Here is a 15058-nt window from a genome sequence, read left to right on the forward strand (position 1 = left end):
TAAGTATGAAGGGCCTTAAGCCAACATGGCCTAGACCTGAGTCTTAAGAGAGAGAGAATCAGTCAGTTTTTTATCACTCACCACAAGATTTGTCTTAAGCAAGGATGTCTAGTGACACCAGGCCAGCTCCATCTCAGCTGACTTCACCAGAGAGAGTTCCAGCCTCAAAGTCCTCCTCAAAGAGAGAGTCCTCCTCAAAGAGCCTTCCAGTCAGAGACTGTTCCAAAGGGCCTCTCTCCAGAGCCTCCAGAGGGACAGAGTCCCCTCAGAGGAGCTCCAGCGAGACCTCCTTAGAGATTGTCCTCCAAGAGCTTCCCTTCTCCAGAGCCTCTCTTCAAGAGATTCTTCCCAAGCGATACTCATCAGAGATCCTCCAAAAGGATTCCTTTTCAAGAGATTCTGCTTTTTCTTATATAGGGGTTTTTCTCCTATGTCACCTCCCCTAAGTTCTTCCAACTACCAATCACCGTAGATGATTTCTAAAAGGACAGCCCATATGAATTCCTGCTAAGTCGACTAATCTCCTCAGTAAGTCTGAACTAGAGAAAACACAGCTGAGTCTACTAATCTCATTAAGAGGAAACTTGCCCGACCCTTTCAGGTACCTAGCATCCCATTGTATCAATTCTAAAAACAGGCCTGGCTCAAAGAACTCCTTGGCCCACCTAAGCATGTCATTGTTTAGCAAGGAGTTTTCTCCCCTAAAGCAGTCTTAAGTACGGGTGGAGTAGAGGTCCTCCCATAGCAAGGAGTTTTCTCATCAAAATGGGGAATGTTTCCAGTCCAATGGGGAAATTTTTAACATTCACAAGTCTGAGAAATTTCAAGATTTACAGTATATACGTAAATGTGTGTGCCCAGGTATCCCGAGGGTCTGGGCGCTGAGGGTATTAAGAGGGATGTATCTTAGCATAAAAAAGGGAGCAGATAATTTGGAATATAAAAACCTTTGCCTTAAAGATCTCCAACGGGGTTCTAAAATCCCAGCTATAGTGGAAAGTGGGAAAAATCAGTAAGGCCAAAAGTCTTTGAGAGAGTGAGACAAAGAGACAGAGACATAGAGACAGAGAGAGAGAGACGGAGAGAGGGAGAGACAGAGAGATAGGGAAAGACAGAGAGGGAGAGAGAGAGGGAGACAGAGAAAGAGAGAGGAGAGACAGAGACAGAGGGAGAGAGAGGGAGAAAGGGAGAGAGACAGAGAGGGAGAGACCAAGAGAGATGGAGAAACGGAGAGAGGGAGAGACAGAGAGAGGGAGAGACGGAGAGAGTCGGAGAGACAGAGAGAGGCTGGTCCTCTCCCCAGAAGGTCGGATACTTGAAGTATCTGCTTGTTCGCCCAGCCCTGGCGCCCAGTAGGTGTTTCACAAGCGAGCGTGGATGACTCCTCCAAAGGCTGAGAAGAGGAACCAAAGGGCCGGGCGGTTTGGGGACCCGCACAGCCCGCTGGGGCTGAGGGTGCTGGGAATGGCCTGCTTTCGCTGTTTGGGTCCCAAGAGGTTGGAGGAGGCCCGGGACTCAGGCCCAAGAGGAGAAAGCGGCCTGTGGGTGCACAGGCGCAGCTCAGGCTGCCAGGAATGGGGGAAGGGCTGAGGAGAGCCCGGAGGGCTGCCACAGGGGGCCCTCGGAGGACGCCCACAGCTGAGGCCCGGGAGGGGGCAGGTTCTCTCTTGAACCCAGAGACCTGGAAGCCAGAGAAGTCCCTGGGACGGCTGGAGCGAGTGGGCAGAGAAGATAGCCCCCGGGGGGAGCCACAGGAACGGGGAAGGGATGGAGAGAGGGAGGGGCACGGAGGAGAGTTTCAGAGGTTCGGGCCTGACCACGTCCATCTGGAATAGCGGCTGAAGATGAAGCCAAAGACCCTGAGAATATCAAGGGGGGGGGGCGAGGACGGAGGGCGTTGCCATGGAAACCAGGAGAAGGGGGGTGCAGAGGTGGGGGGGGGGCGGGATGCGGCGGAGGAAAGGCCAGGGGAGCTGGCCGCCCTGAGAGCGGCCCGGGCACTTAGCCACAGAGGCGGGCGGCCGCAGAAGAGGGGCGGCACCCGCTGCGGGGGCTCAAGGGCCCAGGCCTCCCCGAATCGCGGGGGCTCTCCCTTTCTGGCTGGGAGTGGAATGGAGTCCCTCCTACCTAGAGGTCTCAAAGCACCGACGGGAAGACTCCCGGTGAGGTGGCCGCCCGGGCTGGGCACCGCTGCCTCGGGGTGCGCCTGCCTAAAGGGGGCGGCAGGGGAGGCCACAGTTCTAGAAAGTTCCCCGCGTGTGGTGGGATCCCATTGGCGGGACGGCCGCGGGCAGAGCCAATCGAGGAATACCTCCGGCCCCGGGGCCGCCAGGGGCCGCATTTCCTCCTTGGGCACCAGGGCTGTTGGTGGGACAGCGCGGGTGCGGGTACCAGGTGAGGCTGCCCATGGGGGGCGGGGAGGGAAGCGCGGACCCCCGAGAGGTGGAGCTGCCGGGGGGAGGTTCCGGGGAGGGTCCCGGCCCGCCGTTCGGGGTGGAGCCGTCCAGGGGAGGGACGGCGGTTAGGGGTGGGCGGGGCTGCCTTTAGGGGCGGGGTTGCCAGGCTACCGGCGGTCTCTGCCTCCTCCCAGGATCGAGAGAGCGCGATGAGCAATCATTCGACCCCGCCCTTCGACCCTCGCTTTCCCAACCAGAACCAGACCCGCAACTGCTACCAGAACTTCCTAGGTTGGTGGGGGGACAGCGGGGGTCGGAGCCCGCCGCAGGGGAGGCGGGGGCGGGGCTACGCGGCGTGACCCCGGCGTGACCCCGGCGCCTCCTCCCAGACTTTCACCGCTGTACCAAGATCATGAAGAGGCGGGGCAAGGACTCGAGCCCCTGCGACTACTACCGCAAGGTCTACTACTCCCTGTGCCCGCTCAGCTGGGTGAGCAGGGGGAAGGGGCGGGGCTGCGGAGGGGCGGGCCCAGGTTCTGGAGGGCCACCTGCCTCAGTCCCTGCCTGCCTCCCCGCAGGTGCAGCGCTGGACCGACCAGATCCGGGAGGGGACGTTCCCCGGGAAGATCTGAGGGGCCCCCCGAAAAATCCTCGCAGCCGGCAGACTTAACAAGAAGACTTTTATTAAAAAACTAGTTGCAAACTGCCCGTCACCCAGTGTCCGCAATCCCTTGGACCGGGGTGGGGAGGCCGAGGGCCCCGGCTGGCTGTGCTGGCCCCCGCTCCCCTCACTCCCCGGGAGGCACCGGAGCTATAGCACCATGAGAAAGATGAGGCGGGGCGGCCTCCCTGAGAGCCAGGGGGGGCGGCTGCGGGAGCCCCCTCCCCTCCCCCTTTATGGCTTTCCCCCTGGGGGGGGCGGGGTGCCACTGAGGCAGGAGGTAAAAGTCTAGAACCATCCTGAGGCTGAGGGAGGGATCCTTGCTGTCCCTCCCTGCTGGGTTGGGGTCTCCTTCCACCGGGGGGCCGCCCGCCGCACCCATGCCCCCCTGTGGGGTTCCCCAACCGGCAGGGGCCACAAGGGAAGGGGTTCTCCTTTTTGGTAGGGACCCGAGGAGAGGCAGGGAATCTGAGAACCAGGGTGAAGAATGACAGACAAATCAGTGTTTAAATAGGGCAGGCAAACCCCTATGATATTCTCCTTGGAAGGAAAATAGGAGAGTCAATGGAACACGAGGTAGAGGAAGAGATTAAGGCAGAGAATGTAAGCCCAGAGGGGCTAGAGCCTCCAGAGAGAGGAGAAGGTTTACGAGAGAGAGAAAGAGAAAGAGAAAGAGAAAGAGAGGGAGAGGTTCCTAGAGCAGAGTGAAGATCCAAGAGAAAATTCATGGGTCCGCCTTCTGTTTTTATTGCAGGATGTAAGTGGGTAGCACTTGCAAGCACATAGCAATCACGATACAAAGCATAGATAATTCAGATTGGATGGTGAGGTGAAGGTGACACCTTGATGGGCGTGTAGATTTCCACCTGCGCTTTCGACTCTGAGCCAAAATGTTCATGAGTTTGTCTTAGGCAACAGCCATGGGACCAGGTCAAGATTCCACTCACAAATATCAGAGTATTACCTTGTGTCTAAAGACACCGTAATCATATAATCATTTAAATTTCATCGATGTGAATATGCTTGGAATGCTACATATTAAACTGTGTATTCCTTCCAATCATCTTAAGGAAGGTTCTACATTCCATCATTTTGTGGCCCTTCTTCTCACAGAAGTGGCAGGTTACTGATTTATTTGTGAATTCCCGCAAAGGGGCTAGGGTCTCTCCCTTATTTTTCAATTGTCTCTTTAACATTTCAATTTCTTTCTTTAAATCTTCCACTAACGTATTGCCTTCCTCAGGTCTTTTTACACAACCTTTATAAACATAGGTTGCTACTCTCCTCAACTCTTCAAGGTCCATAGAGTCCCAATTAGGACAGCCAGTTTTAAAGTAGTTTTTTACCACTGAACAACAATTCTCAACGAATTGCCTATGTATTTGTCTAATGTCTCTTTCTCCGGATGAATCAAGGTCCATATATATATTCCCTACGTCAATAAGTCTGTCCATTAACTGGAAGGGTGTTTCATCAATATCTTGTCGGGTTCTTTCAAATTTTGACCATTTTCCAGGTCTATCAGAGCAAGCTCTCATGGCTGTCAGTAATGCTTCTCTGGCCTGGTTTAGTTTTGTGTGATCTAGTTCAACATTGGGGTTCCAATGTGGATCTTCAGTTGGCCATTAATGTCCTTTTTTACCTCGTTTTTGATTAGCCAGAGAAATGATATTATTTTTCTCTCTCTTTGTCAAAAATGCTTCTAATAAATTCTCAACATCCATCCAAGTGGGGTCAAAAGTTCTGAATATGTTCTCTAATTTTTTTTTTATCATTAATATTGGTTCTTCCTCAAATGATGGCATATCTTCCTTCAATTTATTTAAGTCCTCAGGGCTAAAAGGTGAATGATGTCTTATAGATACCAAGTTTCCATTCTTATTAAAAGTGGGTACTTCCCTTAAAGGAAATAACCTATGTGAATTATTTGGTACTCCTGTTTCTAGGCTTCTAGCTCCATTCTCAGTGGGCTAAGTAGGAGAAATAGAACATTCGGGCCCACTAAGGGAGAGGGTTTGTTGTTGTCCCATAGTGCCAGAAAGATCAGAGGTAGGAAGGATCTGAGAATTGAATTGGGCAGGGTGGGAAGGAGGAGCCAAGGGAGAAGTGTGAAAGGATACAGAGGTATTAGGATTGGAGGAATCAGTAAGGTGTGAAGTGGAGGCATTAGGATCAGAAGTATGGGTAGGGTGTGAACTTAGAGTGGATTGTGTAGGGTTGGAAGCATGGGTGGGGTGTGTACTTAGAGTTGAGGGTGTGAGGTCAGAAGCATGAGCAGTGGGAGGAGTGAGTTGGTTAGAAGTAGGGTTTTCTGAGGCCCTTGTGGCAGGGGGTGGGGTGGGTTGGTCAAGAGCAGAGGGTTCTAAGGTAGAGTTAGCAGAAGGAGCAGTGGGTTGGCTAGGAGGGTTAATGTCCAGAGCAAGTTGGGACAGAGATTATTCTGATAATGTTCTTAACTCTCTTTTAATGTTTCTTATGAAAGCTACAATCTCTCCCTGACTTTCCTCTATAAGCTCAAGCCGAGGATTTAGTTCTGCATTTTGTTGAGTAGTAGAAGGAACATTCGGTTGGTTTGACTGAGAAGTGGGTTTTTTTAAGGAAAGACACTATTACGGCTTTAACAATCAAAATCCCAAGGGGGAGTACTGTGTCGATTATATTTTGCCATAAGTCCCATGGTATGAGAAATTTCAGAGACACAAAGAATGCGAATTTTACAAGCTTGGTCATGGAGGTGAATAGCCAGTTGTTAAGTATGTTGTGAACTGGCTGTAACCACATATTTCCAAAGTAAACACGTGGGAAGCAGGACAAGGCCAAAAGCTTCCCCAAGTTTTTCTAGTCCTAATTTAGGCAGTTGCTAGCCAGGACCTTAGGGCCCTGTTGCTAAGATCTACAACAGCTTAATTTAAGGAGAATCAAAAAGATTTTTAACTCACCCTTTTTTGCAGCTGTATTTTTGAAGCCAAGTTAAAAAAGAAAACAAAACTTACTGATAGGGCAAGTAATAAAGCAAAGAGAGAAAGGAAAAAGATTTCACAGAAACTTTTTGAGGGTTTTCTCACCAACCTTGTGGTCAGCCATAAACTGTAATGATTAAAATAGTGGAAGACATAAATTGTTGTAGAGAGAAGAGTGGATGAGTAAATTGTGACCGCAGAAAATACGGTTTCAAGACAGTGTCTTGTTTTAAAATCAAATATATAAGGTGGTCGCCAGGGAAATATTCCCAATTATGAAATATACCCAAATCAACTGGGTTTTGTAGAGATTTTAATTCAAACAATGAGGAATTAAAGAAAGAGTGAAAGAGAGAAAAAGGAAATAATGAGAAAAGGATGGGCCAGCTGTAAAAAAATTGACTCGAATACAGGACTACAATCCCCACGAGCCTTTGCTCCACTTCCCCAGAATGCCTTGTAATCTCACCTGGCCAGAGGTCGAGGAGGTATTTAAGCTGATTCAAAGGCTTTTGAGGGCCCACTCTTGGGACTTGGACTTCCGTTTGGGGCAGATGTGGCTTTTTTTCATAATGTAGGTGAGGTTGTGTCTAGGCCACTCTATGGCCTGGACACGTGTCTCTTAATCTGTATTTTCTTAATCTTCAATAAACCTCTAAACAATATAATACTCCTTGCAGAGAGAAACTAATTTCTACCTGCCTCAGTCTCCCCGTCTCCCCTAAATTTTAATCTTTACACGGCCCAGGGCAGCCCTGGCCAACCCGGGCCTTAAGCCCTAAGAGAAAGATCAGTCAGTCCTTAATCACTCACCACAAGATTTGTTCAAGCAAGGAATCTAGTGACACCAGGCCAGCTTCATCTCAGCTGACTTCACCAGCTCAATCCTGAATCTGAATGTCTCTGAATGTCTCTGAGCTCCTTTTTCAAGGGAATTTTGTCCTCTGTCACCTCCCCTAAGTTCTTCCACCTACCAATCACAGTAGACGTTTTTCAAAGGACAGACCATTCTTAGTTCACACCTAAGAAGGCTTAAATTTTTTATTAAGTTCACACCAGAAAACTTCTGAGTAAGTTTCTCACCTCTTTGCTCCTTGTAAGTTCACAAGTTGCCTGACCCTTATAGGTACTTGGCACCCTTTTGTATTAGATCCAAAAATAGGCATAGCTTGAGAACTTTTTGTCTTAGTCTAAGTATGGGTTTAAGTGCTTTTCATTGTTCAGCAAAGAGTTTACACCTTTATCTCCCCCTAAGGCCTGCTTAAGGATGGTGAAGTAGAGTTCTCACATTCCTGATCAAGTACCTTCACTGCCCAAATGGGGAATGGTGTTAACCCAACCTCATGAAGTAGGGTCTGGGAATGTTTAAGGTTCACACCCCTCTAGGGTAAGCCGAGGGTTCTGGGGCTCCAGATCCACTCTAACCCTCTCACTGTCCAGGACTAGTCAGGGAGAGTCAGGCCCAGAGCATGGAGATCATGCTGGGCCAAAGGCACCTCAGGAAGAGCAACAGCCTGCGGCCCGGCTCTCCAGAGTCCCTTTATAGGGGGCCCTGGTGGCTCCTGGAGGTTCCCCTGAAAAGGCAAAGGGGGCCTGGGGAGGCTGAAACAGCCTCAAGCTACAGCCCTGCTCAAAGACTTCAGAGCTTTCCCCAGAGCCCCTGCCTAGAATGTGGGCTGCCTGTCCTTCCCTCTCCAGAGCTAGCTGAGCAGCGGGCCTTGGGCTTTGGCTCTAAGCTCTGCAGGAAAGGCCCCGGGGGCGTCTCCTGAGACAGGCCCAAGCTTTCGGATGGCCCCCCCACACCCCCTTTGTGGCCAGGGGCTGGAGAGGACCTTCCTCCGGGGTGCTGCCCCCTTCTTCCTTGTCCTGCCTTGCATGGGACCCGGGGAATGCTGCCAGCTGGCCCCCCCTGACCCTCCTGACCCATGCATGAGGTCACAACGGGGGCCTCCTGGCTGTGTTACGCCTGGGAGGCTGCCCCTTCTTAGCTCAGCTGTCCCAGAGAGCCATAGCCAGTCTGCCCTCCCCGCAGAGAGTATCCTGGCCCTCCTCCAGCAGCCCCCTCCACCCCCACCCCAGAGCCCTGATCTTCAGGCGCACCGAGACTCCCTGAGCCCAATGAAACCCCGGAAACCCTCACCAGGTGGGGCCCCGGCCTGGGGGGCTGCAGGGCTGCAGGGGAGCCCGCAGGGGCCGGCCAGCCCCCAGCTCCGGCCTGCTTCCTCCCTGCTCGCAGTTGTTCTGCCCGGAGAGCTCCACCTGCCGGAAGTGGAAGCGGAACTGCCGTTCCCACTGTGCTTCCCCAAGCCTGGCCCACTGCAGAGAGCCGTGGCGGAGGGCAACTACCCGCCCCTCGGGCCGTTCACGGCCATGTTCGAGAGTGACTTTCTGCAGGTGACCCCAGGCAGGCCGATGGGCCCCGCTGGGGGAGGACGGGGGAGGGCTGGGAGGCGGCGGCGGGAGGGGGGGGGGGTAGTGGGAGGCACTGAGGGGGTGGCAGGGGGCCGTGGGGGCGGGGGCTGTGGGGGATGGCAGGGGTGGTAGGGGGCGGCGGGGGGGGGGGAGGGGCGGTGGGGGGCGCCAGGCGGAGGTCAGGGTGCTCCCGGCTGCCCCGCCCCGGCCTCCCCAGGTCACCAACAAGGGGGAGCCTGTCTTCCTGCACAAGAAGGAGAACCCGGTGACCATGGCGGTGGCCTCCTCCTTCCCGGGGCTCCTGCTCCCGGACCTCGTCCTGCTGGCCCGGCCCGTCCAAAGCAAGAAGCAGCCTCCGCGGCTGGAGCTCACCAGGTGACCGGGCGGCCCGGCCCTGCCTGCCCCCTCTCTGTGCCGGGCCCGGCTCACCCCGTGCTCCCCACAGGCTGCTGCCGGCACAGCTGGTCCGCCTGTTTGTCCACAGCGAGGCCGGATGGAGGCTGAAGCTCCGCCTGGCCTCCGGCCGCAGTTTCTACCTGAGGCTGGTGGCCGAGCCGGCCGAGGGCTGCCTCCTGTTCAACCGCTGGCGCTTCCTGATCTACCTGATGCAGGGGCCCATCCCGGCCTGGGCCCGGAGCCCCGACGAGCAGGCCGCCCAGGTGAGGGCCGCCCGGAGCCCCCTCTGACGCCGGGAGGCGGCGCGGGCGGCCCGTGACCCCCACTCTTCCTCTCCCCCAGGACGAGAGCGCCCCGATGTCCGCAGCGGGTGAGAAAACCCTCCTCCTGCCTCCTGCCCCGGCGCCTCCGCCTGGCTCTGGGTTTCTGAGGCCCTTCTGGTCCCTCCACAGAGGCCCCCCCCAAACGGAAGGAGGTGGCCTTCCCTCCCCAGTACCCCGTCCCGAGGACCAAGGGGAGCCCGGGCTGGACCTGGGACAAAGCACTGCACTACCCCGGGCCGCTCTCCCAACTGATGGACCAGCAGAGCGCCCAGGACCTCCCGGAAGTGATGTCGAGAGCGGAAGCCGCCCCCATGTCCTTCCGGTCCCAACAGAAGCTCCCAGTCAGGAGAGAAGAAAAGCAGAAGTGGGCGTGGCCCCGAGCGTGCGGGGGGGGGAAGGGGCGGGGGCGGGGGCGGGGGCGGGCACAAGGGCCTGGAGGAGAGGGAGGGCTGGTCCTGGACACCCAGCAGGCCAGAGTGCGGTGGGTTGCTTCCTTAGATCAGAGCCCACCCTTTTCAGGAGGAGCACCCCGGGGAGCCTAGTGGAAGTGGAAGGTAAAGGACGCCCCCCTCCCCCCTGCTCCCCTGCTCTCTGGTTCGGGGCTCTTCCAGAGGCCTAACCCGGTCCCGAATCCCCCCAGGGCAGCCGAGCGTCACCATCCGGACTCTGTTCTCCACAATTTCCGGGTCTCACCTGTCTAAGGTACTAGGGAGGCTGGGGCTGACTGTCAGGCCAGCTGGGCCCGGCCCAGAGGCCCGGCGTGACTCCTCCCCTCTGCCCTTGCCAGGCTGCCGCACCAGCGGAGACGTCCTCTTCAGGGCCCTCCAGGCCACCCTCCCAAGAGCACCCCAAGGAGCCGGGCACTGCCAACAAGCTGCCGCTCCCCCAAGAGCAGCCGCAGCCCCAGGAGCTCCCCCAAGAGCAGCCGCAGCCCCAGGAGCTCCCCCAAGACCAGCTGCAGGGGACCAGCCGGCCTAAGGAGCGTGACTCCTCAGGGGAGCCCAGAACCGTAGCACTATATATACTTAAAAAAATTGAGGCCTGGGATGCCTGGCGGTTCGGGTGGGTCCGCTGCCAGCCTCCGGAAGCCGCCGGGGTCGCCACAGAGCAGCCCAAGGACAACCCGAGGGACGGTCCGGAGCCCACCCAGGCCTCACAGCCCTGCGCCAGTTTCAAGGCTCTGAGGAAGGCTATCCAGAAGCCACCGAGCTGGCTCACCAGAGCATGGCAACAGGGCAAAAAGGTGGTCTGCACCTGTACCAGGGGCTCCAGCTAATCCCCTGCCCAGGCCACCTAACTGCATTAGATTTTTTTTTTATTTTTTTAAAATATATTTTATTTGATTATTTCCAAGCATTATTCATTAAAGACATAGAACATTTTCTTTTCCTCCCCCCACCCCCACCCCCCATAGCCAATGCGTAAGTCCACTGGTTATTACATGTTTTCTTGATTTGAACCCATTGCTTTGTTGATAGTATTTGCATTGGAGTGTTCATTTAGAGTCTCTCCTCTGTCATGTCCCCTCAACCGCTGTATTCAGGCAGTTGCTTTTCCTCGGTGTTTCCACTCCCATAGTTTATCCTTTGCTTATGAATGGTGTTTTTTTTTCTCCTGGATCCCTGCAAGTTGTTCAGGGACATTACACCGCCACTAATGGAGAAGTCCATTACCTTCGATTATACCACAGTGTATTAGTCTCTGTGTACGATGTTCTCCTGGTTCTGCTCCTCTCGCTCTGCATCACTTCCTGGAGGTTGTTCCAGTCTCCATGGAATTCCTCCACTTTATTATTCCTTTTAGCACAATAGAATTCCATCACCAACATATACCACAGTTTGTTCAGCCATTCCCCAATTGAAGGGCATCCCCTCGTTTTCCAGTTTGGGGCCACCACAAAGAGCGCAGCTATGAATATTCTTGTACAAGTCTTTTTCCCCATTATCTCTTTGGGGTACAGACCCAGCAGTGCTATGGCTGGGTCAAAGGGTAGATATTCTTTTGTCGCCCTTTGGGCATAGTTCCAAATTGCCCTCCAGAATGGCTGGATCAGTTCACAACTCCACCAGCAATGAATTAATGTCCCTACTTTGCCACATCCCCTCCAGCATTCATTACTTTCCTTTGCTGTCCTGTTAGCCAATCTGCTAGGCATGAGGTGATACCTCAGAGTTGTTTTGATTTGCATCTCTCTGATTATACGAGATTTAGAGCACTTCTTCATGTGCTTGTTAATAGTTTTGATTTCTTTATCTGAGAACTGCCTATCCATGTCCCTTGCCCATTTATCAATTGGAGAATGGCTTGATTTTTTGTACAATTGATTTAGCTCTTTATAAATATGAGTAAGTAAACCTTTGTCAGAGGTTTCTATGAAGATTTTTTCCCAATTTGTTGTTTCCCTTCTGATTTTAGTTACTTTGGTTTTGTTTGTACAAAAGCTTTTTAGTTTGATGTAGTCAAAATTATTTTACATTTTGTGATTCTTTCTATGTCTTGCTTGGTTTTAAAGCCTTTCCCCTCCCAAAGGTCTGACATGTATACTATTCTGTGTTTACCCAATTTACTTATGGTTTCCTTCTTTATGTTTAAGTCACTCACCCATTTTGAATTTATCTTGGTGTAGGGTGTGAGGTGTTGATCTATTCCTAGTCTCTCCCACACTGTCTTCCAACTTTCCCAGCAGATTTTATCGAATAGTGGATTTTTGTCCCAAAAGCTGGGATCTTTGGGTTTATCGTATACTGTCTTGCTGAGGTCACTTTCCCCCAGTCTATTCCACTGATCTTCCTTTCTGTTTCTTAGCCAGTACCAAATTGTTTTGATGACTGATGCTTTGTAATATAGCAAGGCCCCCATCATATGTGTTTTTTTTCATTATTTCCCTGGATATCCTTGATCTTTTGTTCTTCCAAATGAACTTTGTTATGGTTTTTTCTAAATCAGTGAAGAAGTATTTTGGTAGTTCAATGGGTATGGCACTAAATAGATAAATAAGTTTGGGTAGGATGGTCATTTTTATTATATTGGCTCGTCCTATCCATGAGCAGTTAATGTTTTTCCATTTGCTCAAGTCTAGTTTTAGTTGTGTGGCGAGTGTTTTGTAGTTGTGTTCATATAGTTCCTGTGTTTGTCTTGGGAGGTAGATTCCTAGGTATTTTATTTTGTCTAAGGTGATTTTGAATGGGATTTCTCTTTCTAGTTCTTGCTGCTGAGCTGTGTTGGAGATATATAGAAAAGCTGATGATTTATGTGGGTTTATTTTGTATCCTGCAACTTTGCTAAAGTTGTTGATTATTTCCATTAGCTTTTTGGTTGAATCTCTAGGATTCTTTAAGTAGACCATCATGTCATCCGCAAAGAGTGATAACTTGGTCTCCTCCTTGCCTATTTTGATGCCTTCAATTCCTTTATCTTCTCTAATTGCTACTGCTAGTGTTTCTAGTACAATGTCAAATAGTAGAGGTGATAATGGGCATCCTTGTTTCACTCCTGATCTTACTGGGAATGCATCTAGTTTATCCCCGTTGCAGATGATATTAGCTGATGGTTTTAGATATATACTGTTTATTATTTTTAGGAATGACCCTTTTATTCCTATGCTTTCTAGTGTTTTTAATAGGAATGGGTGTTGTATTTTATCAAAGGCTTTTTCTGCATCTCAATTGAGATAATCATGTGGTTCTTGGTAGTTTGCTTGTTGATGTGGTCAATTATGTGGATGGTTTTCCTAATGTTGAACCAGCCCTGCATCCCTGGTATGAATCCTACTTGATCATGGTGAATGATCCTTCTGATTACTTGCTGGAGTCTTTTTGCTAGTATCCTATTTAAGATTTTTGCATCTATATTCATTAGGGAGATTGGCCTATAGTTTTCTTTCTCTGTTTTTGACCTGCCTGGTTTTGGAATCAGTACCATGTTTGTGTCGTAAAAGGAGTTTGGTAGAACTCCCTCTTTGCTTATTATGTCAAATAGTTTGTATAGTATTGGGATTAACTGTTCTCTGAATGTTTGATAGAATTCACTGGTGAATTCATCAGGCCCTGGGGATTTTTTCTTAGGAAGTTCTTTGATGGCTTGTTGGATTTCATTTTCTGATATGGGATTATTTAAGAATTCTATTTCCTCTTCTGTTAGTCTAGGCAGTTTGTGTTTTTGTATATATTCATCCATTTCTCCTAAATTGGTGTATTTATTGCCATATAATTGGGCAAAGTAATTTCTAATGATTGCCTTACTTTCCTCTTCATCGGAGGTGCTGTCCCCCTTTTCACCTTTAATGCTGTTAATTTGCTTTTCTTCCTTCCTTTTTTTAATTAGATTGACCAGTACTTTGTCTATTTTGTTTGTTTTTTCAAAGTACCAGCTTCTTGTCTTATTTATTAAATCAATAGTTCTATCACTTTCGATTTTATTAATTTCTCCCTTAATTTTTAGGATTTCTAGTTTGGTTTTGATCGCTTTCGAGTTTTTTCATTTGCATTTCCAGTTGATTGATCTCTGCTCTCCCTTGTTTGTTAATATAAGCATTCAGGGATATGAATTTACCTCTGATTACCGCTTTGGCTGCATCCCAAAAGGTTTGAAAGGATGTCTCGCCATTGTCATTTTCCTTGATGAAATTATTAATTGTTTCTATGATTTCTTCTTTAACCTAAACGGTTTTGGAGTATCATATTGTTTAATTTCCAATTGGTTTTAGATTTGGTTTTCCATGTACCATTACTAATCATTATTTTTATTGCCTTGTGATCTGAGAAGGCTGCATTCACTATTTCTGCTTTCCTGCATTTGTGTGCTATGTTTCTGTGACCTAATGTATGGTCAATTTTTGTGAATGTGCCATGTGGTGCTGAGAAGAAGGTGTATTCCTTTTTATCCCTATTTATTTTTCTCCATATGTCTATTAATTCTAATTTTTCTAAGATTTCATTCACTTCTTTTACCTCTTTCTTATTTATTTTTTGATTTGATTTATCTAAATTTGATAATGGTTGGTTTAAGTCTCCCACTAATATGGTTTTACTGTCTATTTCTTCCTTCAATTCTCCTAGTTTCTCCATTAGAAAATTTGGGTGCTATGTTATTTGGTGCATACATGTTGATTAATGATATTTCCTCATTGTCTAGAGTCCCTTTTAACAAAATATAATTACCTTCTCTATCCCTTTTGATCAGGTCTAATTTTGCTTTGGCTTTATCAGATATCATGATTAACACTCCTGCCTTCTTTTTATCAGTTGAGGCCCAGAAGGTCTTACTCCATCCTTTAATTCTGACCTTGTGGGTGTCAACCCGCCTCATGTGTGTTTCTTGAAGACAACATATGGTAGGGTTTTGGATTCTAATCCATTCTGCTATTCGTCTACGTTTTATGGATGAGTTCATCCCATTCATGTTCAAAGTTATGATTGTCATTTGTGGACTCCCTGGCATTTTGATATCCTTCCCTAATTCTAACCTTTTCTTCTTCGGCTCTACCTTTTAGTCCAGTGATTTACTTTGAATCAGTCCCCCTTGTCCCCTCCCTTGATGTTTCCCTTTTTAGTCCCTCCCTTTTTGTTCCCTCCCCCTCCCCCCTCTCTTTCCCTCCCTTTTTGTTTACCCTCTCCCCCATCCCCCCCTTGGTTTTCTCTTCTCCCTACCCTTGTTGGGTAAGATAGAATTCATGATCCCAATGGATCTGGATGTTTTTCCCTCTCAGAGTTGATTTCCCTGAGATTAAGGTTTAAGTAAAAAACCCCTCTCTTCCTCTCCTTCTTATAGGAGTTTTCTTCCCCTCCCCTTCCCATGTGAATCTTTGTGTGAGAAAGCTTATTCTATTTGGTCTTTCTTTACCCCCTATTTATACATTACATTTTCCCCACATATTAGTATACATAGATTGATAGAAATGTAGTCCTTATA

The 15058-nt window shown here is 49.8% G+C and overlaps 2 protein-coding genes across 9 annotated transcripts; both read left to right on the forward strand.

The window, feature by feature from the left end:
- Positions 1 to 1829: 1829 nt before the first annotated feature.
- Positions 1830 to 3109, forward strand: LOC100020481 (translation initiation factor IF-2-like). 7 transcript variants are annotated; one of them, XM_056825732.1, is made up of 4 exons: positions 1830 to 2162; positions 2591 to 2687; positions 2786 to 2886; positions 2975 to 3109. In XM_056825732.1, exons 1-4 carry the CDS (start codon positions 1845 to 1847, stop codon positions 3026 to 3028), a joined length of 570 nt encoding a protein of 189 aa, XP_056681710.1. In that variant the 5' UTR covers positions 1830 to 1844; the 3' UTR covers positions 3029 to 3109. The 7 variants fall into 7 exon arrangements, with proteins under 7 accessions (XP_056681710.1, XP_056681711.1, XP_056681706.1 ...); XM_056825733.1 differs by having other exon boundaries at positions 2786 to 2856; XM_056825728.1 differs by having other exon boundaries at positions 1830 to 2394; positions 2786 to 3109.
- A 4745-nt stretch (positions 3110 to 7854) lies between these two features.
- Positions 7855 to 10496, forward strand: LOC130458827 (Golgi-associated RAB2 interactor protein 5B-like). Of its 2 annotated transcripts, none has more exons than XM_056825722.1 (9): positions 7855 to 8160; positions 8254 to 8411; positions 8647 to 8804; positions 8875 to 9088; positions 9168 to 9195; positions 9278 to 9512; positions 9647 to 9702; positions 9789 to 9850; positions 9936 to 10496. In XM_056825722.1, the coding sequence occupies exons 1-9, from the start codon at positions 7893 to 7895 to the stop codon at positions 10422 to 10424; spliced, it is 1668 nt and encodes a 555-aa protein (XP_056681700.1). In that variant the 5' UTR covers positions 7855 to 7892; the 3' UTR covers positions 10425 to 10496. The 2 variants fall into 2 exon arrangements, with proteins under 2 accessions (XP_056681700.1, XP_056681701.1); XM_056825723.1 differs by having other exon boundaries at positions 9668 to 9702.
- The last annotated feature ends 4562 nt before the right edge of the window (positions 10497 to 15058 follow it).

Source organism: Monodelphis domestica, chromosome 4, assembly GCF_027887165.1.
Source record: "Monodelphis domestica isolate mMonDom1 chromosome 4, mMonDom1.pri, whole genome shotgun sequence".
Taxonomy (NCBI): Eukaryota; Metazoa; Chordata; class Mammalia; order Didelphimorphia; family Didelphidae; genus Monodelphis; species Monodelphis domestica.